The 25,738-nt window shown below is 42.7% G+C and overlaps 2 protein-coding genes and 1 long non-coding RNA gene across 3 annotated transcripts; 1 reads left to right on the forward strand and 2 right to left on the reverse strand.

Moving 5' to 3' along the window:
* Window positions 1-1,072: 1,072 nt before the first annotated feature.
* On the reverse strand, window positions 1,073-14,201 carry LOC119183593 (BEN domain-containing protein 5-like). Its single transcript, XM_075876156.1, has 4 exons — window positions 13,908-14,201; window positions 2,756-2,806; window positions 1,294-1,519; window positions 1,073-1,183 (listed from the first exon to the last, which is right to left on the reverse strand). Exons 1-4 carry the CDS (start codon window positions 14,175-14,177, stop codon window positions 1,167-1,169), a joined length of 564 nt encoding a protein of 187 aa, XP_075732271.1. The 5' UTR covers window positions 14,178-14,201; the 3' UTR covers window positions 1,073-1,166.
* Window positions 6,378-9,306, forward strand: LOC142774983 (uncharacterized). The gene is made up of 3 exons (XR_012886609.1): window positions 6,378-6,446; window positions 7,765-7,850; window positions 8,215-9,306. It is a non-coding gene; the product is annotated as an uncharacterized LOC142774983 (long non-coding RNA).
* Window positions 14,202-20,403: 6,202 nt separating the features above from the next.
* On the reverse strand, window positions 20,404-24,630 carry LOC142775528 (uncharacterized). The gene is made up of 3 exons (XM_075876970.1): window positions 24,435-24,630; window positions 22,916-23,016; window positions 20,404-20,460 (listed from the first exon to the last, which is right to left on the reverse strand). The coding sequence occupies exons 1-3, from the start codon at window positions 24,628-24,630 to the stop codon at window positions 20,404-20,406; spliced, it is 354 nt and encodes a 117-aa protein (XP_075733085.1).
* Window positions 24,631-25,738: the final 1,108 nt, after the last annotated feature.

Here is a 25,738-nt window from a genome sequence, read left to right on the forward strand (position 1 = left end):
CGCCCATTGTGCCGTCGTACCGCCAGACATCGGCAGACATTCCTTGGTCGCCACCGCAAGAACAGACACCGCGGCGCCCTGCCGTCGTGCCACTGTACGAAGTGCTGCCGTACGAAGAGCCGTCTCCCAACGAGACACGGCATTTACATATTACGAGCCGTTGTGGCGCCCACAGCTTCGTAAAACAGACGTCTGGCGCACTGTAGGCAGACGTTCGCTCTGTTTTACCAGCGGAGGTGTGGGCCACAGTTCTCGTCATTGCTGGCACCATGTCGATACGTTTCGACCTCTTCCGCAATGGTCTGACGATCGACGCGCCCACGATGACTACGCACCACGCCGGAACGCCAATCCTCAAGGACCCCCCCCCCCCTTGCCTCGGTCCCACTTTGAAAACTGCCGTGCCACATTGACAACAATATGCCTGATTACCAGCCAGGTTTGGGACATCGACCACGCTCTCCGTCTCCGGCATATTTGCCTTCGTCGCGCCACCGCACTACAGCCGACGTCAGTGGAAGGAAGTCACCAAGTCCACGCCGGGGAAACTGAAGGCGGCGACTTCCGGGGGTGAGGTTTCAGGCCGTCAAGGCAACAAAAAAAGGTCCCCTTTATTTTTACCACAAGACGTCATAAAGCCGACTAGTTGTAACACCGAAACTTTTGTGACCACAGATCTTACCGTTTTTGTAGACGCCCTACTGAAAATTCCTACATGTACAGGACCTGTACATACGATGTTATTGGATACGGGGCATACAGGTAGTACGGGTCATGCGGGTGGTACGGGTCATGCGGGTGGTGCGGGTCATGCGGGTGGTGCAGGTCATGCGGGTGGTGCGGGTCATACAGGTGGTATAAGTGTAACAAATGTATGGGTATTACAGGTTATGCAGGTGATATGGGTTGGATTAGCTATTTGGGTCAAAATTAACATGCAGTAAAAGAATGTATACATTAAGAAAGGCATGCTAGTTCATGAAGCACACAGTAAAATAAACAATGTAGTGTAGGTATGCTGCAATGATATCAAATAAACACGATGAGGCTAGAGTGAGTAATGTTTTGACGACTCATTTATTTAGGTCGTTCAACATTTCGGCAATGAATCTGTTCATTTTTCTTAACCTCTCCATTGGTGCCGTTTCTCTAGGTCTCCCAGCAATTTACTTGCTGAAGGCGTCTGTAAAAATGAGCAGGAATATGTAGCAATTAGGGACTTACTGGTTCATATAAATGATAAATTTTACTGTCCCTAAATTCAGGAAAATATACTAAGCATGAAACACTTACTTCCGACTGCCTCCAATTTCTTAGGCGTGAGTGCCCTCCTGGGTGGTGCCTGGTTTTCTGAGCGCACATAGCGCCGACAAGGGGCTCCTGTGATGCTCCTGTTGTGGAGGGCACTCACACCCCACAGAAGCTTGGTCGCCTCCTTACAGAACAAGCTGTCTCTCGGACGCGAAAGCAGCCATGCCCATTTTTCCTGCTCCAGGAATATGCCGTTTCCTAGGTGAATCTGCGCGAAAAAATGTGGAATCATAATAAAAGACTCAAGAGATATCTTGTTTTTGAAAATGTTATTTGCGCTCTTTGGTCGTGCGAGTATAGTGTGCTGGTATGTATTCAACTAGTTCTGATGAATCTTACAATTCACTTCTGCAACTGCATGCGATCTTGTATAACACTGGCATACTAAACGTTATCCAAATATTCTTTTTCTAAAGCAAATACAGTTCACAGAATGTATGTAAGTCTACAGGTGCATATAGTGCTCATTAATGGCAATACTACACCAGCCTTCACAAGGAGAATCATTAATTTTTAGATACTAAAAGACTGGGCAAAAAGTGGGGTGGCATAGTAAGTTAGAAAAACATCAACACAATCCCTATTTAGAAATTTTACACTCATGTGGCTCCAGCGAAACAAAAAAGCATTCGTTTCAATGATCAATGAAAAGCAAATCACATACATCATTGCTGTCTTTACGTCTCACCTGAACAGTTTGTGAGAAGCTGTAAGACATTTTAAGAAAAAAGCATATTTACAATTTTGAGTGCTCTAGATATGTGTGAAAGTTAAATTAACCACTATGTAACTTATCTTACAGTTGTGTTACAGTTGTTAGTAATGTTGAGTCCATAATATTCTACTAAAGACCACCAGACACCCTAAAAGGCACTTAGAGCTGGCACTGACAAAAAGTGCTCTGGCACATTGCAGATAAAAATTTCTTTTGTCAAATCGAATAATGAGGAACTCAGGAATCAAAAAGACAGAGCCTCAATTCATTCCCCTTTTTCTGACATTAGGACTTGTCACAAAAATATTTATGAAGCTTTTACTGAATGCCGTGACATTCCAAAAAAGGGTAATGCTGAAGATTCCACTGGTCATTCGTGAAATAACCTCCTGAATGTCTAAATTCACCAGTTCATCATTTACAAAATTATCCGTAGTAGATGAATAATTTAAGCATAAACATACAAAGAAGTGAAAGTGCAATGCAAGTTGCATAACCATGTATTCAACCCAGTAGTGAAAGTATTGCACTGAATAAACATAAATTTGCAAAAAGTAGAGCTACTTCATCGTTTAACTGAATAAGGGCATGCACACAGAGACGGACACTAGAAGAAGAAAATGCACACAACATAAGCGGTGTTCAAGTGTCTGTATGTGCCCTTATTCCGTTAAAAGATGAACGAATACCAACTAGCCTAACTATTCAAGCTACTGTAAAGCTACTTACTTGATTGTCCACCTGAAAAAACAGCGGCAGTTCATCACTGGCACCCAAACCCTAAAAGGCAGAACAAAGGAAAAGTCGATCAGCTATAAAAAATATTAGGCACACATATGCCAGCATGGCTTCCAGGTATGAAAGTTAAGCATCATTTCCAAAACTTTTTTTTTTATTTTCAGACACAACATAACTATCAGCCCTCATTTGTGCTTTGTTCAGCCCAATAACAGCTGCTGAAACTTTTAACCCTATTGTTTTTCCAGCTTATGCTCCATAAATTGTTAAAAGCCCAATCACTGAGCTGCACAACGAACTGATCAGTGTTCTACATTGTGTTAATAAAACAACCTAATTTTAATCCCACATAAAATAAGTACATGGTTTATACAGTTTCTAAAACAAAGCTCCCTTTTGATTGACTATCACAATTTAATTCCTGCAATTCGGTGTGTTTTCTAGGCCAAAAACTTGAGCCTAACATGAAGCTCACCCATCATATTGCTTATGCTAAACAAAAAACTGCCTTCGGTGTACAAGCGCTCATTAAATCTTCTTTATTTATCTCCTGTGATGCCTTACTGTTGCCCTGCTTTCATAAACAGTCAAATTACCTAGCATTATTACATGGGCAAATATGCATAACAATAATCTTTTACCAATAGAGAACATTCAGAATACACATAATTCAGGACATACAGGAGAACATTGAATTCAGGAGAACATTCAGGAGAACATTCAGGACATACACATTATTACCAACAGTTCTTTTTACTCTAATGCTGCTCACTTTGTCTAGGCTAACTTCATACTACTTGCATCTGACTTGTTATCACTCAATCATAACGGTATTCAAACTAGCTTTTGTGTGAACTGAGTTATATAAAATGTTCAAAAATAATAATTGTGCAAAGTTTGCCCATAATTACAACTTCCTTACACCTAAACATACATTAACTATGGCAGAATGACATCCTACTTTACAGTGATTAAATTATAGAACTTACTCCACACACTTGAAGAATTTCATCTCCTAAAAATAGCTTGTCAAGAATGTTTGTTAATGCAAAAAGCATATGCAATTACGTAGCTTAAAATATTTGTAAATTTACATTTAGGTTTTATGGTGAGTAAAGCTACGTGTACAACTATTATTATGTTGAATTTGACTGAGAGATCCAGAACAGCCGCCCAAGTCTTGAAGCGAGCACACGGCTTACACAAGTTTTAGATACTGTCAGTTGGGAAAGCCCGCTATGGAGGCGGCACCGACTGGTACACGCTCAGAGGGGCGCGGTGCTAACGTAGTTTTGAGAACGAGCTACCGCTGGCTTCCCGCGGCAGCGTTGAATTTGTTTTTTCCTTTTAGTTTGCTTGCTCGGATTACAGAGGCGGGAGCTTGAAGGTTAGATTTCTGTCACGCAAATCGTATTTAACATGGTACACAACAATCAAGCAAGCTTGAGTGAATTAGCAGTTTAACACAGTAAACATGCTGACCTTCAGTGCGCTGGGCTGTCTAAGTGGCTATGCCTATGAGGAAAACACTTGTGATCAGCAGTACTTCTTCAAACCCCCCAACTACCCTGCAGTTCTCAAGGACTGAACAGCTGCTATTCCATGAAAAGTCTTGCAGGTAATGGTCAAAACATACACAGTAAAAATTTTTGCACCCAAAAGGGTGTAAAAAGGGTGCTTTTACGAAAAAGCACCCTTTGCAACACCCTTTAACACCCATAACTGGTCGATTGAAAAAAAAGCACCCCTTTGTTAGGGTGCTTGCCTCAATAGCACCCTAAAATAGGCTCTAAGGGTGCTTTTGTGCCTGAGAAAGGTGTAGGTGCCGATTCATCAGATGGAATATGCAGCATAAGAACAACACATAATTATAATATTTGGGATTTTACGTCTCAAAAACCTCGATATGATTATGAGGGTCGTCGTAGTGGAAGGCTGCAGAGATTTTCACAGTGCAAAGGCTTCTACCTTTTCGCCTCCGCCTTAATTCGACTGCCACGGCCGGCATCGAACCCGCGATCTTCGGATTGGCGGCCGAGCAGCGCAGCTACTGCACGAATATGTGGACGTTGCGTTAAATGACGGCCTAATTGACTTAGAATGTGTGAAGGTGCTCTCCGAATACAGCAGAATGCCAGCAGAAGCAAATCGCGTTTCATCTATAATGGCAATTAACTGCAATCCATGTTAAGAAAGCTTTCCTTAGCGTTGGTTATAAGCTGCATGTTTGCTATGGATTATATACACACAAATAATGTTCGCCCGAGTATGGGTGGGTGTGTGTGCGTGTAAGCGCGATTGTGTGTACACCCGTGCATGTGTGCGTGCGCGCGTATGTGCGAGTCCGTGCTTGTGTTAAGCGTGCCTGTGCACATGCGTACGCCCATGCATGCGTGCGTTTACGGTCGCGTGTGTGTGTGGCCGTATGTGTGTATACGGTATGTGTGTGCGCCTGTGAATAAGTATGCGTGTGTATCAGCCCGTGCACCCTCGAATTTCGTGTGCGTGTGTGCGTGTGCGGGGGGGGGGAGGCACTGCTTCTTATTGTTTAAGGTCCCACACCTGTTCAGACTGGGAGTCTATATGGGAGGTGGCTTAAGGAATGGCGGTGGTCAACGCACTGTACACGGACTATTCAGTACATGGAAAACAGCTGCACAATTTCGTACCTGATCGTTGCTTACGAACTTGCTGTGGTAGCTGATTAGCTACGCTGAGGTGCTTCCACGCTCGAAAACGTGGGTTATGAACAATTCCCACGGAAAGCTGTCACTGCACTTATGCACAACCATCGTTTATATTACCAACGTTTAACAAGAACGCGCCCTGCCTTTGCTACAGGTGCTTAGCTAGCTCATTGGGCAATCATATGGAATTATGTGCTGATCATGTGGTCAGCAAAAAGTTTGTTATAACAACCTCGGCACGTTTCGTGGTGCGTGCAAGCCTTCTAAACATCCGCGACTGTGGATTAATTTGTTCCAGCTTCGACTACGCATTCAGAGTTTGCGGCACCATACGCGGAAGTGCCAGACACAGACAATGCAAAAAGAAATTCCTCTGGAAAAAGGTGTAGCGATGCTCTCCCGCTAATGCCACCGAAGACGAAATAATTATTGTTTCTCGTCATTCCATGGTGCACTTTGTTTTCCGCAAGTTTTGCTTCACTATTTTTCGCCCACTGCAATCGCATTCCGTCAAAATACTCAAAGAACCCGAGGCTGGTAAATAGCTTGCGTCGCTGTGCGACTGGCTGGAAGGAGAGTTGCCATTTACAAGGAGTCATTCCGGGACGAACGGCCGTCCGCCGTATGCGCTATAGCGTTTGCCTTTCGGCGCCGTCCTGGCGGGTTTCAAGCTCCTCCCCCCCTTCCACCCCGCTCACCACGGCCAGCGTTGCTCCCACAACGGCGGCGTAGATAAGCGAATAGTTGCGTCACCGAACACCAGCGTCGACAGCTGCGGCGCCGCCAGTGCCTCCTCCTTCTCTATCTCAACGTCGCTCTCTCTGTCTCATCGTCTTTCAAATGCGTTGCGTTGGTCTGGGGTCTTGGCCGATGTGTGTGTGCTAGCGAACAGGCACATATTCAATGGTGGTCACGCATGACACCGTGTTCGAAGTGACGCTCGGTTAAGGAATATTCATGGAGTGGCGGACACGGACAACGTGGGCCTGTTAACGGTGAGTGTACTGTTTTCGTAAATAGTAATCATACAGCGCTAGCTGGGCGCCTGCAGCAGCTCTGCCGAAGTAGGCATTTACAACATTTACAACCATTTACAACAGCATGCGTTCGCGGGCCTGTTGCAGATGCCCGATTAAACGTGTGACTTAACGAGTTCACACTGCTATGCGCGATGTTGTGTAAGTGCCTGCATCACTCATACAGTGAGTGATGTGGTCACTTAACAAGGGCGGGATTAGTTGCTGATCGCACATTGTCTCTACACTGCACAAAGTGATTGATATTGTTTTAAGATGTGCTTTGGGCTACATCGTAATAACATTTCTATTAATACTCAAATGTGCAACATGCTTCTGTAGGTGTAAGCGTAAAAAAGAGAGAAAAAGCAAAAATTATGTACAGAGGCGCACTGTACGAAATGGCTTTTTTTTGCTTAAAGACGATATAGTTGGAGGTGCTGATATGCCGCGATGCTCCCAGCACGTGCGCCTCGGTCTTTTAAGCTATTTAGGACAAGTGCCATCAGCAACAGGGAAAGATCTAGCAGACTTCAAAAGGCGCGTTGTTGTGGCCATCGCCGTGCGTTGTTTTCCCTCGTTTCTGTTTGCTGTTTTTGTGCTTCGCTTTCATCTGCGATAATGTTCGGCGTTATAACAGAATCGAGAGAGTATATGTGACTGTTGGAGCTATGTGCGGTTTCTCTAGCATAAGTCATGGCTGCTGCAACGTAGTCGGCGTCCGCGCGCGTTGGTGTCGTTCGAGCACTCTTACTTGCGTGATTGTGTTTAACTGAGTATTTAGGCACGGGTTACGTTTGTAAATCCCGTAGTGAATAATCGCTAATAGCGTGCCCTGACTGCCATCAGAGGATGGGCTTGGTTGTCGAAATATGCCAGACGCTTTTTCTGAAAGCAAGCTTTGAATTTTTTTTTTAAAAAAGAAGTACTTTCATACCTGCAAGGCAGTGCCTATTGCAGGCCCGCAACTCTTTAAAAACTGGACGAGCTATCACATCTTTTATCAAATTAGAATGAATTAAGATGATTGAATTATAGATGACGAATTTCTGTGCTAGATTAGGTGCACAAAACACATGTTCGCAGCCCTACGTCTAGAAAGCAGGCAAATAGGAAGCACAGCGTCAAATTTGGATTAGATTCCATTGACTTGTGGGAGTAGAAAGAACGAGAAAATTGTTCATTTTTGATGCCCTTATAGAGGCAGTCGGAATTGCACTGATTGGTGACTTGTAACAATTCCTCAGATTGTTAGAGGCGTGATTAAAGTCAGTAAATTTTTTACTTTTTTTTGCAGACCTCTTCGCTAGTGCCACGCCCAAGATCATTTGTTCTCATGTAAAAGAGAAAGCAGAGATGTCTTCACTGTTTGTACATGAAGAGGTAAGTTTCTTGTGCATTTTGATTAATGTTACATGTTCTGAACGTTGTACTTTAGGAATTGTTTTTCACACTGGCTCACTACTCTAGAAGGAATTTGGCTCTTAGGTGAGTTCAGGCTTTCGTAAGTGCCATTTTTGAGCTGTAGTCTTAAACTTCATCTCATTTCGGGAATTTGCTGTATGCTCGAAAACTCTTATCTTTATCATACGAAATTATTGGAATGTATGGGTTGTATGCTTCAAGTTCAGTGTAATGTCAATTACACGCCATTTCGAAGGATACACACTACACATTCTTTATATATGGTGCTGCCAGAACAGCATGAACATCCTTTTATGAGAAGTCATATTTGCTCTTATTACAGGATGGGAGGGTGCCGCTGACGTCCTGCGTAGTCTACCCCCCGGCCCCAGCCTAGAGCAAGCCTACTTCCTGAACCTCCACATGGATAACCGAAAAATCTTCCGTGTCAGTAATGACGAAGAAGGAGTGACAGCACTGATGAGTTGATTTTTTTTATTTTCAACATTGTCTACGGCCGCAAGGCCTTTAACATCCACTGTGATTGAGCGGCTTTTTCTCGGATTGAGTTTGGAGTTTATCAAAGAAGTTGTTCAGGCAGTACGATGCTGAAAATTTTAGTGTCACAATGCCTGAACAACTTTTTCTAGTGTGGTCATGGTAGATGAACAAACATTGTTATTTGTGTAAGTTATTTTGCTTAAATATAGCTGGACCATTCCATGCCAAACGTCCCAGCCACTTTGGCGACCATCTGAAGTGTATTTGAAAAAAAAGTGCTGACTTACTGCGTTGAAAACAGTGAACTGCTAGAATATTTCAGCGAGAAAAAAGTTTTGTTCATGTGGCTGGCTTATAACTTCCTGGCATAATGCCGTCTGTGTGCTGTTTGTGGAAAATTTCGTTTTAAAACTACCGCTTATTTTTTCTAAAGCAAATTCGGTCTACTTGTTAAGCAAATGTGCTTCTGTAAGGTATTTGAAGCTGAATAATAATAGTGCAATATTTTTGCCACATTCACTTCCAAGAATAAAGCCAAAATGTGTTATGTTTGCATTTTTTATTGCAATATTGCACTTTGTATGAATATCTGAGCAGTGAATACTTACTCCACAGAAGGTATATTATGAGGAAAAAATATCTTTAGACTTCTCAAGCTGCTGAAATATACGAGAAAATATCACGAATTTCACAAAATTGTGATTTTGGTCCGTATTGAGATGCAATTTGCTCCATGTTGTGATACAATGAAAACTCATCATTATACCTAAATTGTAAGAAAATGAAATTTTTCTGTAATAAAAATCGTATCGCAAAAAGGACAGGAAAGAGCGCTGTCAACTGAATTTTATTGAAGGTGCTACGAGCGTTTTTATACTGAGCACAAGACCAGGGCTCATCTGCAACAACACATGTGTGACCATGACAAAATAATTTTAACCGAGAAAAGAATACTCTTTTTCGGAAAAGATAAGTGAAGGTGTACTGATGCATTGATTCTTGGCCTTCCTAATAAAGAGTTCTAAAATCTCTCATTTTTCTGCTTGCTTTTTTTTTAAAAACTGTGTTTTATGAAACCTAGGACTACACTTACATTCTTTACGGTGCCCGGCAATGAGGCTACTATAGCCCTTCTTAACATTTAAAGCATGCTGTCTTGCTTGATCATTGAAGCATTGCCCAGTTTGTCCTATGTTTACTTTTCCACGTGTTAGCGGTATCTCATACACATTAGATTGGCATTCAGTAAACCTATTCTAGCGACGAATGGTGCAAGATTGACTATTCCTGTTGCTGTAAGTACATGCACTTTTGAAAGCTTGCAAGGGGTAGAAAACAACAATGTCATATCTGCTGGCTCTTTTCCTAAAATTGTGAGACACCTTATGTACATAGTACCGTGTGACATGCAAAGGTGATTGGTCATTCTCTTTTTCTTTTGGTCCTGTTTCCTTTAACTTCAGTTTCTGCAGGAGGGTTTCGCAAACAAGTGTGATGATGCTGTTGGGGTATTGGCTGGTGCTATCAGCCCAGGAGTGCTAAGAATGTTCTGCCTTTTCATAGTGGGCATTCAAAATTAGTAGAAAGAGGAATTGATACCACATGTACTCAGGCCACCCTTCAGAAGTCATGTTAGCACAAGGGTGAGGTCAGGTTTAAAAACCAGATTAAAAGACTAAAAGATGCTGGGTATCCCAACAGAATCATCACACCTGTTTGCGAAACCCTCCTGCAGAAAGTAAAGTTAAAGAAGACAGGACCAACAAAAAACAATGACCAAAACCTTTGCATGTTATACCACATCATGTGTCTCACAATTAAAAAAATAGCCAGCAGATATGATATTAGCGTGTTGTTTTCCACTCCTTGCAAGCTTTCAAAAGTGTGTGTACTAAACAGCAACAGGAATAGTCAATCTTGCCCCATTCGTCACGAGAATAGGTTTACTTAATGCCAATTTAACGTTTGTAGAAGGATTTTTTATCAGGTAAACCAATGATCAGTGCATCACTACACGTTCACTTATCCTTTCCGAGAGGGAGTATTCTTTTAACAGTTAAGATTATTTTGTAGTGCTCACACGTGTCGTCGCGCATGAATACGGTTCTTGTACTCCGTAAAAAAGCGCTCGTAGCACATTCATTAAATTCAGTTGACAGTCGGTGCTCTTTCCTGTCCTTTCTGTCTCTTCCTAAATTTGTCGCGCTGTGACTAGCACACAACCACGATGAACCAACTCTCCCAAATTAAGCTCTTGTTACGTAACACGTAGACCGAGTTTCGCATGAAAAGAAGGAGCGGTGCTTTTAAAATAAAATTTTTCACATAAAACACCTAGACGGCATTCCAGGAAGTTCAGAGGGCAGCCACGTGACCAAATATTTTTCCTCTCCTAAATATTCCAGAAGTTCACTATTTTCAATGCAGCACGAGTTTTTCGAATACATTTGAGATGGTTGCCAAAATGGCTGGGACATTTGGCATAAAGTGACCCAGCTGTGTCATTAGCCATAATTATGCATTACCTCTTTTGTTTTTTGTGTGTTTTGACTCAGTTTTGTGTTCGTTTTTACCTTATTGTGTTTCTGATCATTGTATTGGTTTCTTAAGTATTCGCTGAAGATATATGTGCGAAAACCCGTATACGTTTGCATGTACATCATTTCTCATAACCAATTGTTATACATCCAGGAATACAAAGCTTAATCCACTGTGATTGTATACATTTGAAAACACTATCCATATATATTTTTGTGTGCATCACTTCTTGGGAACGATTGTGTACATGAAGGCGTATATAGTGAAATCATGGTGATTGTATATATTTGAAAGAATCATGAGTATATATTTGCCTGTATTTCATTCCTATTAACCGATTGTGTACATGAAGGAGTATTAAACTGGAAACCACTGAGATTGTAGATACTTGAAAGAATTATAGGGATATATTAGCGTATATTTCATTTGTAGTCTCTATGTACTTGAAGCAGTATACTAAACTGAAACCAGTGTGATTGTATGTTGCAAAGAATTGTCAATGAAGTGAAACTGAATAAATATAATAAACATTTGAGGTGTTGCTTGTGTAGTGTACGTATACGTGAACGTATATCTGGTGAAAAAGTTGTGTGGCAGAAGAAAAGTTTATGTTTTATTTGCCTATTAAATAAACGCAATATGCAAGGGCAGCAAGGCTTCATTTTTTGTAACGCGCATTATGCATATACTTTGAAGTATATATAGATCCAGCAGAAGTTCATACACGATAGTACGCGTTTATATTTTTGCCCAGACGCAATGAATGGAGCTCGACAGGTGGTGCACCATTGATAATCAGGACCACTTTCTTCAAGTAGTGTGTAATCAGTGCATGCTGATATCTATTAGTGCAGTCTAAAAGAATACTGACACCCCTGCCATGGCGGGCACTCAACACCCTTGTGCACCCTTCTCGCACCCTCCTCAGAGGGTGCTAAAAAAGTGATGGACATCGAAGGCACCCTTCCTTAAGGGTGTTTTTGTAACACCCTACAGTTTTTTTACATGTACACCCTATTCTAAGGGTGCATGAAAAAGCACCCTTTTTGGAAGGTGCTGAATTAACACCCTTAGGGTGTCGTCCACGGGACAAGCTCATTTACACCCTTCTGGGTGTAAAAATTTTTACTGTGTACATAAATAATCATACATTTCTTAGGTACAGGCCCGAACCTTATTTATCACTAGGTAGTACAGTCGAGCCCACATATAACGGCCCCACTTAAAACGAACTTTCGCTTCAAACGAACACTATCCGCGTGACCATGAAAATATATATTGGTTCAACGGCACAAAATCGCACTTACAACAAACGTCTCCGAGCGCCGCTGATCGGTTACAGCGAACAGTCAGCGGTCTCCCGACTTCCCGGGAAACCAATTTCGACCACAGATCAGGCATCGGCGAGGTGCCTATGCATTCTTATTTTTAAACGCTGACCCTGCCCCCGCGAGCCTCTAGTTGCTGCTCCCTAACCCATGAAGAAAGGAAAGTGCCGACTGCTTTTTGTTATGCACCCCTCTGTCCTTTGTCCCCCTGCTACCCTGAGCCAGACGAGGCCCGCGTTTTCACACTGCCACTGATCTTTCGAAGACCGGTCGGCAATCTACCCCGTTTTTAATCGCTGGTCCTGTCGTTGGCATCGCCGGCCTGGAGTGACCAGACCATTTGCCAACATCGTCGGCCACCGACTGTATCCGATAGTCTGCGTCTAGTGCACGGGCGTACGCTACCCCACCGACTCTGATATTTTGTGATTCGTTTCGTGTCAAGGACTTGTTCTCACTCGCTTACTACTCGACTCGGCATGCCTTCCGCTCACGTGCGGAAGCACGAAAACGGCTGTTAATTTGCGCAGGACGAACAGCGAAATATCGAAGTTTGTGAGGCCACGCAAACTCGCCGGCGCAACAAAAAATTTTTTGACCACGGCTGCCGATTGTTCGAACACCCCCGCGCACTGATCCAGGCGGCCATGCTTTGACTTCTGCGCGCGCAGGCACTCTTTCCAAGTTTTTCTACGTGCGAGTTTCGCGGACCTATCAAGCAAGCTCCCAACCTGCCTCCTTCTCATGCGTTTTGGTTTTCAAGGTCGCCCTTTCGCCGCATCCTCTTCTCTCTTGTCGCAATCTGGAAACTAATTTCCTGCTGTTTCACATGCAGAGGTAGCAGACGACGCTCCTTCACCAATCTCAAAGCGACAGCAGCGCCGCCTCCACCGGATACGAGAGGGGGCAGTCCTCGCGGCTGCGACAGCGCGTGCTTACCCAACTGACAGTATCTAAAAACGTCTTACACCAAGCCAAATCTGCCACTGGAACACATGAATGCTGTGCATGGGGTGTCCAGAAGCTGTTTATGCTTACGACACTTAAACCGGCTCCTGAACTTTTTCGACGTAGCCGATGATCTTCGGGCATCTGCACAGACGGTCGGGCAACTTCTTCTTAAAATTCACTTCCACACACGGTTTGCGGCCGCTGCTGCTACAACTGTCAAAACTTAACCGCCAGTTCATTCAGCAAAGTCAAACGATGCCATTTTTATAATGTAAAGATATCCACAGGGTGATGAGACACCACCTAAAAAAACGTTGAAGACAACCTTATTCCCCGATCGTACCAAAAATGACAGCCCTGCATTGCCGGAGTTCCAGAAAAATCTACCTTTGCCAGATGAAACAACATGGAAGCCCCGTTGCGCAGTGGTTTGCTCCGAATCTGCCAGTAGAAAGCGGGAAATTGCTCCGAATTGACCAGGGGAACCCGGCAAGAAAATTTTTATCCTGCTCAACCAGTGCGATTCGACATTGACAGATGGTCACACTGCATTTGCTCAACTTTAAAATACTTGTATACATACCACTAACAATGACTAGATGTATATTGATTAAATAAACAAACTGAAAATGTACAGGAGGCTAGCCTGACAATATAACCCCTAAATCGGATTGAAAAAAAAACAAAGAAACAGCCATTTCAATTATAAAGTACACACCTGGCTGGTAGGTTCTTGAGAACCACTTGAAGTGGTTCCAGGGTGTGGTACCGGTGGGATCAATGGGCATGGCTGCATCCGTGGCTGCTCTAAAGAAGGCGACGGAGGCTCTGGTAGCAATAAGTGCTGCGCCGGTGGCAAAGGCAGCGTTGCTGACCACCCTTGTGGAGACAACGGCGAGCACGGCCATAGTGGTGGGGGCGACGGTAGTGGTGGTGGCGACGGTAGTGGTGGCGACGGTGGTGGTGGTGACGGTGGCGATGGCAGCATGAACTGCAACGGCCTTGCCTGAAAATGCAAAGAAAATCTAAATTACTCTTTTGAAGCATACAGCTTGCTTTTTGCAAGTTGAATCGAATTTGTTTTTGTCAGTTTTATAATTGTATCTAACTTGTCTAAACTCACTCCATTATGCTTTTGTCCCTTTGTTTTTGGTGCAATACAGTGAAATCTCATTAACTCAAACATGCTTAATTAACAAATAACAATTCAGGGGACAGTGACAGCTCAATGTATGTCATCTAAAACGACAGTATTATCAACAGCAGTGCCCTACTTACCGAGAAATTGAGGTAAATGCACGGGAACAAATTCCCCGCAGTAGGACGTTCGCCAACTGATCCTTATGACGTCAGACAAACTGCCTACAACTAATCACTGGTAATCAAACTAGCTCACTAAATAAAGGACCTTCCAAGTATCAAAAGACGTAAAAAAATGCTGCTTGTTGAGTTGTTTCACATGAAAAAAGAACCGCCGGGAGTTACGATGGAGAATAGCGCAAGTGGTTAGAAAATTCAACTCTTTCCTGGTTAAACTAGACAGGCCGTGCCATCTTGAGCCAAAACATGTCTGCCATTTCGGAGCCTATTGTAGGAAATTGATCGATGGCCGCTGTTGCTGATGCGGCTCCTGGTGCTTTAGTTTGGCTAGTAGTGTCGGCGACCGTACAATAAAAAGCCGGACAACGTTGTGCACGGCAACAGTGACGTGAGACTTTCCGCTTCTTGAGGCGGGTAAATTAAAGTGCACTAGCTGATACAGACCACAAAAACACAATTTTATTTCAAAATAAGCACTTCCTTGGCACAAAAGGCTTCTGGACCGGTAATCCAACAATAAAGGTCGACAACTTTGATTCTCCAGCTCGCACATTTGCCTCAACTGTACTGCTAACATCACTTAAAGTCGACCCATGAGAAGTCTCCGTTAACAAAACATGGCAGCACAGCCATGTTTGCCAAGTCATAGTTGAGTGAGGTTTGTAGTACCATACTGGTTCGATTGTGCACCATAAAGATATTTCCTCTTTCATAAGTTGTGCAGCAATGTGTGATGATGCACACGGTTGACTGAATATTGCATCGAAATGTTTTGAAATTGGTATGTCTAATCATTACTGAAGCAGGAAAATAACAACTGGGCACAGCTTCAATCCCCTTCACGGCTGCTTTAAAACAACATATAACGAAAATCTTCCTTTTCCTTTAAGTCGATTGTATTCACCCGCCACGACTCCCAACAGCTTCCTGCACTCCCAGTTGTTTCGCAAGTGCCTCCGGGATAGGCAACCTTGGAACAAGCAATGACATCATGTGACGTCGTGATGACACGACCAATTTGGGAAACTTATTTCTGATGCCACGATGATGGCATCGCAACGTAATAATTGTCACTCTTGTTGGTGCTGACGGCCATTTTTCGCACTTGATGAAGCATCCTAATGCGTTGTCATAAGCTCATACCTTCTCTTGAATGCTCCTGTGGGTGGCCTCATGTTCATAGGCGCCATGATTAGTAGATGTGCTGCATTGGTGGCCGCAACAGGAACGGCTGGCCAATGTTTCTGTAAGTGAGCAAATGTGAAAAATAAAGAGCGCACATTTCTTAATTGCATCCTGAACGAAGCATTACTTTTTCAGAACTTCAATATATTACAACATGATTAATACAAACATAATTATGTTGTATTTGCTCAAAGCTACACCAGCGTGTCAGGGTGATATTTTGCCCGATTTTACCGGAGTGCTTTTTGCTAAAGTCCTCGGGTGCCTTAAACTCTTTCATACTCTGAAGTGCTCCAACCAAGTTGCCTTACCAATTTACTCTCCAGAAAACGTGTTTTAAACAAAAGGAAATTAATCCCATGCATAGTGTAGTATACATTCTACTCAAAAAGATGTGTGAAGTTGAGATATTGACTGAAGCCTGTTAGGGTGAGAACATGATAAATTAATGACACCAACCATAAAAAGTAATACAAATAAGACATTTCAGCTCTCATGATGGGAGTCTTGTTCAGAGTGACAACTAGACGGAGTGAAAATATGCTTATGAGGACTTCAAAAGTGACTCAAAATTGCGAGTGTAGATAAGAATGAAGGTTCCATGTGTTATCAATGGTTCCATGTGTTATGTGTATTCATTGTTTAAATCAGCATTGATTGCAAGTGGTGTCCTGAAGAGTTTTTTTTTCTAAGCTTATGCCGTTATGCTAATCTGTTTTATTGCTCAAGTTTTCAGGGTGTTTTGCCATTGATTGATATGTGGGGTTTAACGTCCCAAAACCACTATATGATTATGAGAGACGCCGTAGTGGAGGGCTCCGGAAATGTAGACCACCTGGGGTTCTTTAACGTGCACCCAAATCTGAGCACACGGGCCTACAACATTTCCGCCTCCATCGGAAATGCAGCCGCCGCAGCCGGGATTCCAACCCGCGCCCTGCGGGTTAGCAGCCGAGTACCTTAGCCACTAGACCACCCCGGCGGGGCAGGGTGTTTTGCCAAGGCATTTGAAGACACCTTTACCTCGTTGACATCATTTTACATGCTGTCTGACCTGATGTTCGAAATTTCCAGTCTCACTGATATATACACAATCACAGTCTACAAGGTATCCAATAAGCATCAAGATACCTTTCTTTTTTGTCCTTCATCTTTACCAGCCGATAATGCAATTTGTAGGAACGGAACTACTTGGACATCGTAATGGTTTTTGAACTAGTGCCTGACTCGCACGCATCAGACACGTACAGAATAGCGGCACGTTATCTTGGGAACACACGATCAGATCTTTGCGGCTGCAAGAGCTGGCGTTTAACCAGAGTTCGAGTAGCCGGATGCTAAGAGATCTCTGTGCACTTGCTGTAGGTCAGCAGCCCTGCTAGTCTGCATTTTGCAGATGTTATTGGTTCTAGCGACAAGTGAGACAACCACCGATATATTCTGGTTCGTCAGTTGCACCAAGTCAATGCCGGTACCTGATGTTGTGTGTTTTTTTCTGCAGACGGGAAACTTCAAACTGCGCTGGTCACATTTGACTAGGAATAGCAAGCGTGTGGCCGCACTTGCTGTCTTCCAGAAATGCTTTGGAGAAAGAAGTATCGTTGATGGCACGCGGCACCACACACCAAACTTTTTGGGTGGTTTGTGGCTTCCTCGATAAGTTCCGCTTTTTCAAATAGATGCCGCAAAAAACAAGAAAAAAAAACGAGAAAAAAGAAGCACTGCTCGTTAAATTGGCATGAGGGAACACATTTTAAAAACGACGCTGTTGGTTGGCGCCCAATGTGCCATATTCAATGCTCCTCACTGCTGGAATTCAAAATGGCAGCATAACATTATTGGCAAGCTCCCAAGCAGGTGATTATTCAAACACATTCCAGTTCTCCACGCACAATGAAATGCGGGTAGAAAAGCAACTAGCTCACTATCAAGAAGGTAGGAGTCAGTTACCCCCTGAGAATAAATGTAGAAATGGTGGGTGCATATCTCGCCACACAATGCTAAGGCCACAGCATATGTTTTTTTTGCCATTGTAAACACGTCTCAGCTCATTTAAAAAAAAAAGTAACCACATACCCATGCCCTGGATAGTATTGCGATACGGGCGATACATCGTAAAAGTATTTCACTACTGAGATACAAATACATTTTTAAGAAGTATCTCGATACAGCAATACAGACACTCAAAGGTATCTCTGAAATACTATCGCGATACTGCCCAGCCCTGCTCTTGAGACAGTTGTACACTAACAACTCCTCTAAGTGTCAGACAATTCAAACTGTTCCTTATAGTTTTCAAAGGCAGTCCTCTCTAATGGTCGATTCCTACTAAAGAGATTCATTTTTGTTACGGAATTTTTTTGAAGAAAACTAATAGTTCCAGCAGGGTGGTCATGACGTTATATGCTCCTGCTCTGCTAAGCCGCTTGAATCCCCCCCCCCCCCCAGGTATCTATAAATATAATGAGAAAGAATGCACTTTGATGGGTGGTGTCTGATGGCATCGTGCCTGAAGCCACAATTTTTTCTGTTACCTTGCTGGAGCCGTCTAGAGTTTTGTGAAAAAGGGTAGGAGGAGCGGAGTCCATTCATACAGAACATATGCTTTGCTGGCTGCTGTTTCCTGCTAGTGCTGCTGTAACTACTGCACTGTCGTAGAAGGAAACAACATTCAGCAACTATCACAGCTGTTTCCATACTAAGTGGCCACTCTCTCACACAAATCTGATTCTATAAAGGGCTGCATTGTTTTGGTTTTCTTAACTCTGAACGTCCGATTTCTCGGACTACCGAAATCCTGGACATGTCTGATTTCTCGGACTGATCTGTGGCACCATCAAGTTCCCCATACAGTCAATGTATTAAAAAGTCCAAAATTTCGGACAGTTATAGCTTTCACCGTCCGATTTTCCTGCTAACTTTTTACTGCTAACAGCGGAATTGAAGTCACAATGAGCACCACTATTTTGGTTCTTTTCGTACTCTCGAACCCACGGTGACGTGGCTGCCGTACCTTTGACACCGCAAATGCCGGAATTCAGCACACGCCAATTTGTAGCCAGCCGTGGCTTAGACAAACCTGTGGCCACAACTGCATGGTGCTGTTACTAATGTTACTATAAGGCTGTGATTCGGCAGGAAAGCTACGCTGTTGACCTATAGTCTGCCGCCGGCATGCTTCCCGACTCATAGAAGGCGGTAACACAACAGACTCCCAGGAACTGTTTTTGCCACGCCAGCTTTAAAATGTACGCCGAGACGACAGTCTCACCTAGAGAGGGCAGCGTGTGTAAAGAACTTCCAAATGCGGTCGTTGCTTCAACGACCCACACAGTGCTGGTGTTTCGATTTCACCCAAGATAACCTTGGAGGGCTTTGCCGACGCTAGCGAAAATCTTGAGCTGTGTGCGGGATTTACCGGTGACGAAATCATTCAAGTTACTAAAGGTTTCGACAACTCCGACACATAGATCAAAGAGGCAGAGCCTACACGGGCAACAAGTTCGGTGTTGACGCGAGCATGACATCGTCATAGGTGTACAGTGACAGCATGACATCAGCTGATATTGAGGCAAACATAATCGGGGCAAGTGGAACTCCGTGCAAACGAAAATAAGAGAGTCCTTTTAGCACTTAATTTTTACAAATGCAGTAGCGTCGGTCACATAAAATTTTTTCTTTTCGCTTTTTTTTATTACAAAGGGCTCTTTTCGGGGCAACCTAAATGATGTACTTGCTGAATTGCAACGAGAATCCTGTACTCCTGCTGTGACCTTTTCCGCCAGTAAAAAATACCTATTCAAAAAGTGTAATTTTACTTGCATTCGTTTTTCCAGACTGCCTGATTTTCCGGACCTTTCGCAATCCCTTGAGTGTCCGCGAAATCGGATGTCGACTGTACAACATTAATCCAAAGGGCTATTTCAGGTACTACATCCTTATTGTGGAGGAAAAAGCATCGAAATAACATGAAGATGCCAAAGTAAATGTGTTAGGGTACACATAACCACAGCACTCACTGACTGCGTGAAAATTAAAAAAAAATCTAAAAGGCAGCATGGAATAAATATAACTTACTGAGTTCGTTTTGCAGCATGTCTTGCAGCTTGTCATTTCTTTTCTCGAGTACTTCTATTCTTTCCTCTAGTCTTTTGTTTTTTTTCTTGAGCTGCCTCGTAATGTTCCTCTCTTTTTCGAGCCGACTCAGTTCGACAAGCTCTTCTTCGGAACTCGCACTGCTTCGGCGCCTCTTTGTTCTTGGTTGCTGATTTTTTTCTTTTTTCTTTTTTGAATGCTAGCAAATAAACACATCAACCCAAAGCCAACATCACTGATTAGAAGCCGAAAACGAGCAAATATGCCAGGAAACATACATGCTCCATTGATACCAACATAATTCAGGTTGTAGCAACTACCTAGCATATGAAGTTCAGTAGGGTTGAAAGCTGGGCTAGTTGGTGAGATATCATTTCAACATATGGTATAGTAGCGCAACCTCGACGAGTACCTGAGGACAAGAAAACACGCCACTGTTTGTGAGACTAGCGAGTGCAGTGTTTTCTTGTCCTCACTGTCCCCATCAAATTTGCGCTACTACACCATATGTTAAAATGATATGTAGCATATTCCAGCCATGACTAGTGAGCATTCTAACACCCTGTCACACAGCAAATCTAATGTCCTTCGTTTGCAATATCCTTTCTTTGCTGTCACACGGGGAAACTAATGCCATTTGATGAAAACGACCTTTTCTGTGGAACGAGTTCCTGCAACACAATCGCATTTGATTTCTGACTGAGTAGTCTCAATGTCAGGGACTTCTAGGGAAATGGCTATAACTTCAGTATATATACATTTTATTATTTATGAAGATCTCGTTCCTTACTAGCTCAACTTATTACTGGTTTGATGACATGATAGCAGGTGCAAACGTTAAAAAAAACAAATTAAGGGACCCTAAAGCTTTGTTTTTAGGAGTTGAAGGCAACAAGGATATCCTGTTGCTACTACGTGCATCGAACACTTGGTGCATGAAACCTTTTCGAACTTCTTACGCACCCACTACGTGGCCTTAAGGGAATAGGTACAGTAGCGCATGTGCCTTTGGTAGTGGGTGACCAGTTTTAAACCTCCAAGGCATTATTATAATGACATGTTATGACGCCCGCTAGAAATGGCAGGTTGTAGCACGCATTATTACTGCAATATTTCATGTTGCATTGTAAAGCATGTATACAGGATGTGTGTGTTTGTTAAGTATGAAAGGTAATTCCACTGCATTTCCAAGCAGAGGAAGTTCGTTCATTGTATTTCCAAACAGATGCGCGGCCGTGTGGTAGAACATCCGCTTGCCATGCGAACGAACTGCGTCCCAAGAATTTTTATTGTTTATTTTATTTGCATCATTCTCAGTTTTTCAGTAGCGCATAAGATGATTTTTCGTTCACAACCAATGATGCCTACGCCGGAATTTCTGCAAATCGAGCTCTCTAATGCCATAGCATTAAAAAGAAGCTACTCTCCATGACAGCAGCTGAACGCAGGGCATGTTTCGTTTGTGCCCTGTTGTCATTATTGCCTGTATTGTGGATATTAATCATGTGGTGACTAAGGTGGTGACTACACAAAATCGTTGCTGCCGTCTCATTTCTGCAGCGGGAGAGTAGGTTGTGCACCTTGCTTCAGTTGACTGTACTCATGCCCGGTCATACCATCGGCCAACGGCATTCGAGTGTGTCGTGCAGCTGTGGCAAGTTTTTATTCAAAACGGCCACTTTTTTATTATAGGTGCACCTTTCCACCCATAAAAATTATTTTTGTGGATACACGCATGTTACATACAAGTTTTATTATATGTTTATTTTTCCCAAAGCCATGGGTCAGGAGGGCTGAGGTCATGGTCATCATTTCAAAATGACATTTGTTTTTGTCATGGGACAGCACGCAGGTAAAATGAAATTAGGTCCGCCTAATGTAATTTGTTTTGAATGGCATTGAATTTGCCATGTGACAAGGGTATAACATCTCTCACATTGCAAAACGTCCCGATAACCACCACAGCCACCACAGTTGCAGTGATATTCGATTTCAAACAGTGCAATTTCCACACACCCCAGACTTGCGCTAAATTGTCGAGAAAAATTCTTAGCTGCATCACAACATCAATAAACACATAGTTACCATGACTGCAACAAAAACAACTATGCCACACCAACTTTTGCCACATAATAGAATAAAAGCAACAACACTAACACACAATGTCATCTAAAAAGCTGACAAATGCATATCTGTGAAATTTAACATAGGTCACAATGTAAATTGTAACCAAAATGCTGGAAGTTGCTGCTCTGTGCCTGCTATTCTCTCTAATGTCACTCTGTGCAAGGCAAAGTTGCCATTTGTGTAACAAGCAGCCATATTATGCCTACCTAGCTTAGTGTACACTGATCAGATTTATACACAAGTTTCAAATAAATCAATTACTTTTCCAAAACTAACATTCTGGGTAACTCAATTAGGTTTACTTGTCATTGATTACCAGTTATCATTGACTTTTTCATAAATAATCAAGTTATAACCAGTATTCTACAGCACTTTTTGTCCTAATACCCTGTAAAGACAACCCTCCCCTCTTTGTCAGACAATGGCCACAACAGACTGCACATGCATGCTCCTTTCCTTAAGGCCTTCTTAACTGTTGCGAAAGCAATGGGAGAGTTTCTCAGTATGTTTTGCCACCTATCGGTTGTAAGAGTGCTGGAACCCTGACTTTGCATCTCTTGTGTCCCGTACACATCAGATGACTGTTGCTCGATATAAAACCGCGAAATGGGAATTGTCCACTGGGAGGGTGATTATTCAAGAAGCTGTAATTTGATCACCACTTCAAAATTGATGCTCAGTGTACACTAGCTGCATTATCTACACATAGTGCCCCGTAAGAAGAGCTGTCCAAGACTTTTGTCCTTTCAAAGAACTTCTGAGCAACTTCCACTGCTATAAAACTGCCAAGCACAGTCACGGGGGAACATGTCGTCCTTGTTTTGCAGCTTCATGAAATTTAGAAATATGCCATTTTAATACAGTTATAAGTGCTATAAGTACCAAATCTGGCAGCATAGTATTAGCACCTATATTTGAAAATGCAGTAGTCACTTCTTGCCCAGGTGCCTGATGCAGGTCACGGACAATTTCAAGAAAACAAAGTTTCATGTATGTTACCTTTTCAGTTGTCTCTTCTTCACTTTCTATGTCGTAAAACACAGTGTCAGGAACCGACAGCCGTTTCTTGGCCATCTTCTGGATCAGGTCACTGAAGGTGGCTACAGAAATTATCAAACGAAATTAAATTTTAGCAGGCCACTAAAGCACCAATGTGGTATGAAGACCACAAATGCATGCAAAGTACAACTACATATCTATTCTACCACAAAAGCTTGGTTCTGCAGAAAGAAAGCTGTGCTGTACATGCATTCGCTTCTAGATGATGCAAGTCAATGGCTGATGGTAAGAGTTATGCAAGTATTTAAACCTTGAGACAAACCACATGTTGCGAGTTATAGCACAATCTCAATTAATTTACCAGGTGATCACATATGAGCTATTGGAACACATCAAAACAATTAGTCAAAGCTTTTGAACGTAATTGTTGAACGTGTGAGCAACACCATTTCTAGGAATGCTTATTAACTGTCCCGCAGTAGCTTTTTGAAGTTTTATTTTATTACCATTGCAATCTATTCCAGAGAAAAAATATCTAATTATATTAAACTCATCAAAATAATTTTGGCATTGCCATTTACTTATAGCTTCTGCATGCAGCAGTTCAAAGATCTTGTCAATTGAAATGTCTAGGTGCAAAGATTGCATCAAGTTCGAACTAGAACAAGATAATCAGAAAATATGTGTAGCTCAGCTGATCGCAAGTTGGGCATTCAGTTCAGTTTATTACCTTAAAGGCCCCCCTTTCTAGGAGGGGCATTACATAAGGGGTGGGGTTTTATTTAGGTTAACAATAAGCAGTAAGATTTGTTTTAGCATTGAAGATGATTAATAATACGATCTTGAAAGGCAGATGATGACATTTATGGCGTTGTTACAAAGTATATACCCGCATTACCGAACAGGCCTAACCAGCCTGAACTGCCTATATGCCGACGGACCGCACGCTTTAAATTACTCGACCAGCTGCATATTATAACATTCCACGGACATTCTAATTATCTTTGCGTCTACCGGGATGACTGTCACTGTGGATAAGTGCACAATTTGTCTTCTGGTTTTCTACATTACAGAATGATCACTTGCTCGCTGTTTTTCCTGCTGCGCACGTGTTTTGATTAAGCCCAATTGTGGTGCATTTGTGGACTGAAAGACTGCTGAAACATTCCAATGACATTTAGAGTATACATGAAAAACGTTTTGCCTCTTTGTATAGCAGCCCGCAAGGTCATACCGTATTCCAAATCATAAATTGAGTGCCCGAGACGACCACCACGTGCACACGAAAAGAGCTACGTGGGCTAATAAGCATGAACAACTTAGCAGTAGTTGCGCAACCACCACCAACGGGTCAAATAAGGCACACTGAAAACACAGAAGCCATTCCGTCCGTCTTCTTTTGACTACGCACCGAATAACACACGTGCAAGCAGCGACGTCTGCCACACATTTTTCCTGTATTGTAAAACGGATTCCTAAACGCCACCAAAATTAACACCTCAAAGAAGACAGAACTCACCACCAAGGAGGATGACGTCTCCTCGATAATACCCTTCGTCGACGTGCCCTGCTTCATTGGTCTTCCAATATATTTCTTTGTGTTTTTGGCAGTCAGCCACACTCGCCGGCTTGAAGTCCTTAATGAGCTTCACGCTCACTATAGCCCGGTAGCCATCGTCGTAAACGACGTAGGCCACCTTCGGTGCTTCCGGCATAATTAAGTGGGAGCGCAAAATCAACACTCGCCTTCAAAAACAAAAAAGAAAGACTGCAGGGACTACTGCCGTGGCACGTCTCACAGGACTCATCCAAAACATCCAGTACTTCAAACGTAGAGTACTGCTCTTGGATTGGCTAAACTGAACAAGCCAACGACCTGACTTGGAAAACGTTTAGTGCTTGTTGCGCCACCTATTGTGTTGGAAATATACCATAATATATGTATTTTGAAGTAAATGTGCGCGTAAAATAATGCAGTTTTGTCACTAGATGACGCAACATACTAGTAAGTTTTTAAAAAGAAAGGATTGTGTTTGAGTTTTGGTGATTTGGACTGTTTTAGAACAATGTAATCACAACTGATTCAACTCGAAAGGACTGCTTAGTATTTTTAGTTTACTTACCTGTATTGCTTCTTGAGGGTGTTTTTTACTTCTATTTTGAGAAAGGGCTGGTGGGTTTGTGGGGCGAACATGTTATAAGGTAGCATTATGTTTAAGGAAATGAGTTACGATACCAGCTGGAACATTACAAAACTTGTAGTTTGCTCGGATCCAAAATGCGAACACACGCCACATCTACCGCTTAACAGGACACTGGAGGAATAAATAAAATGTACTTGATTGCATCTTTTTTTTTCTTGCTTATTTTTCAAGACGTTGGTAGACGTGCGTGTTTTACACATCACCCATAATCTTATTTATGAATATACAGGCACGACAAGATAATACCAATCAATTGATGAAGAAACCAGCCTATAAACCACTGCACTGCTTTTATGCGATATTCACTGAATGACACGATAAAAAAGAAAAGCGCACGGCTTGCTATAATTATCGAAACGATATGCATTCGCATATTGGAAATGTAATTACGGAATGATAACACTCGCAATAACAATATAAATGTTGGTGTTTAACGTTCCAAAACGATGACAAATGAGAGATGCGCCTTAGCGGCGACCACATGGAATCCTTAAACGTCCACCGAAATCTAAGTACAAGGGCCTCAAGCATATTCGCGTCTACTAGAAATCCGGATTCAAACACAGACCTTCGGGATCAGCAGTGGAGCAACGGGAAAGAATTGATGCACATGCCACAC

The sequence above is a fragment of the Rhipicephalus microplus genome, chromosome X (genome assembly GCF_043290135.1).
Source record: "Rhipicephalus microplus isolate Deutch F79 chromosome X, USDA_Rmic, whole genome shotgun sequence".
NCBI lineage: Eukaryota > Metazoa > Arthropoda > Arachnida > Ixodida > Ixodidae > Rhipicephalus > Rhipicephalus microplus.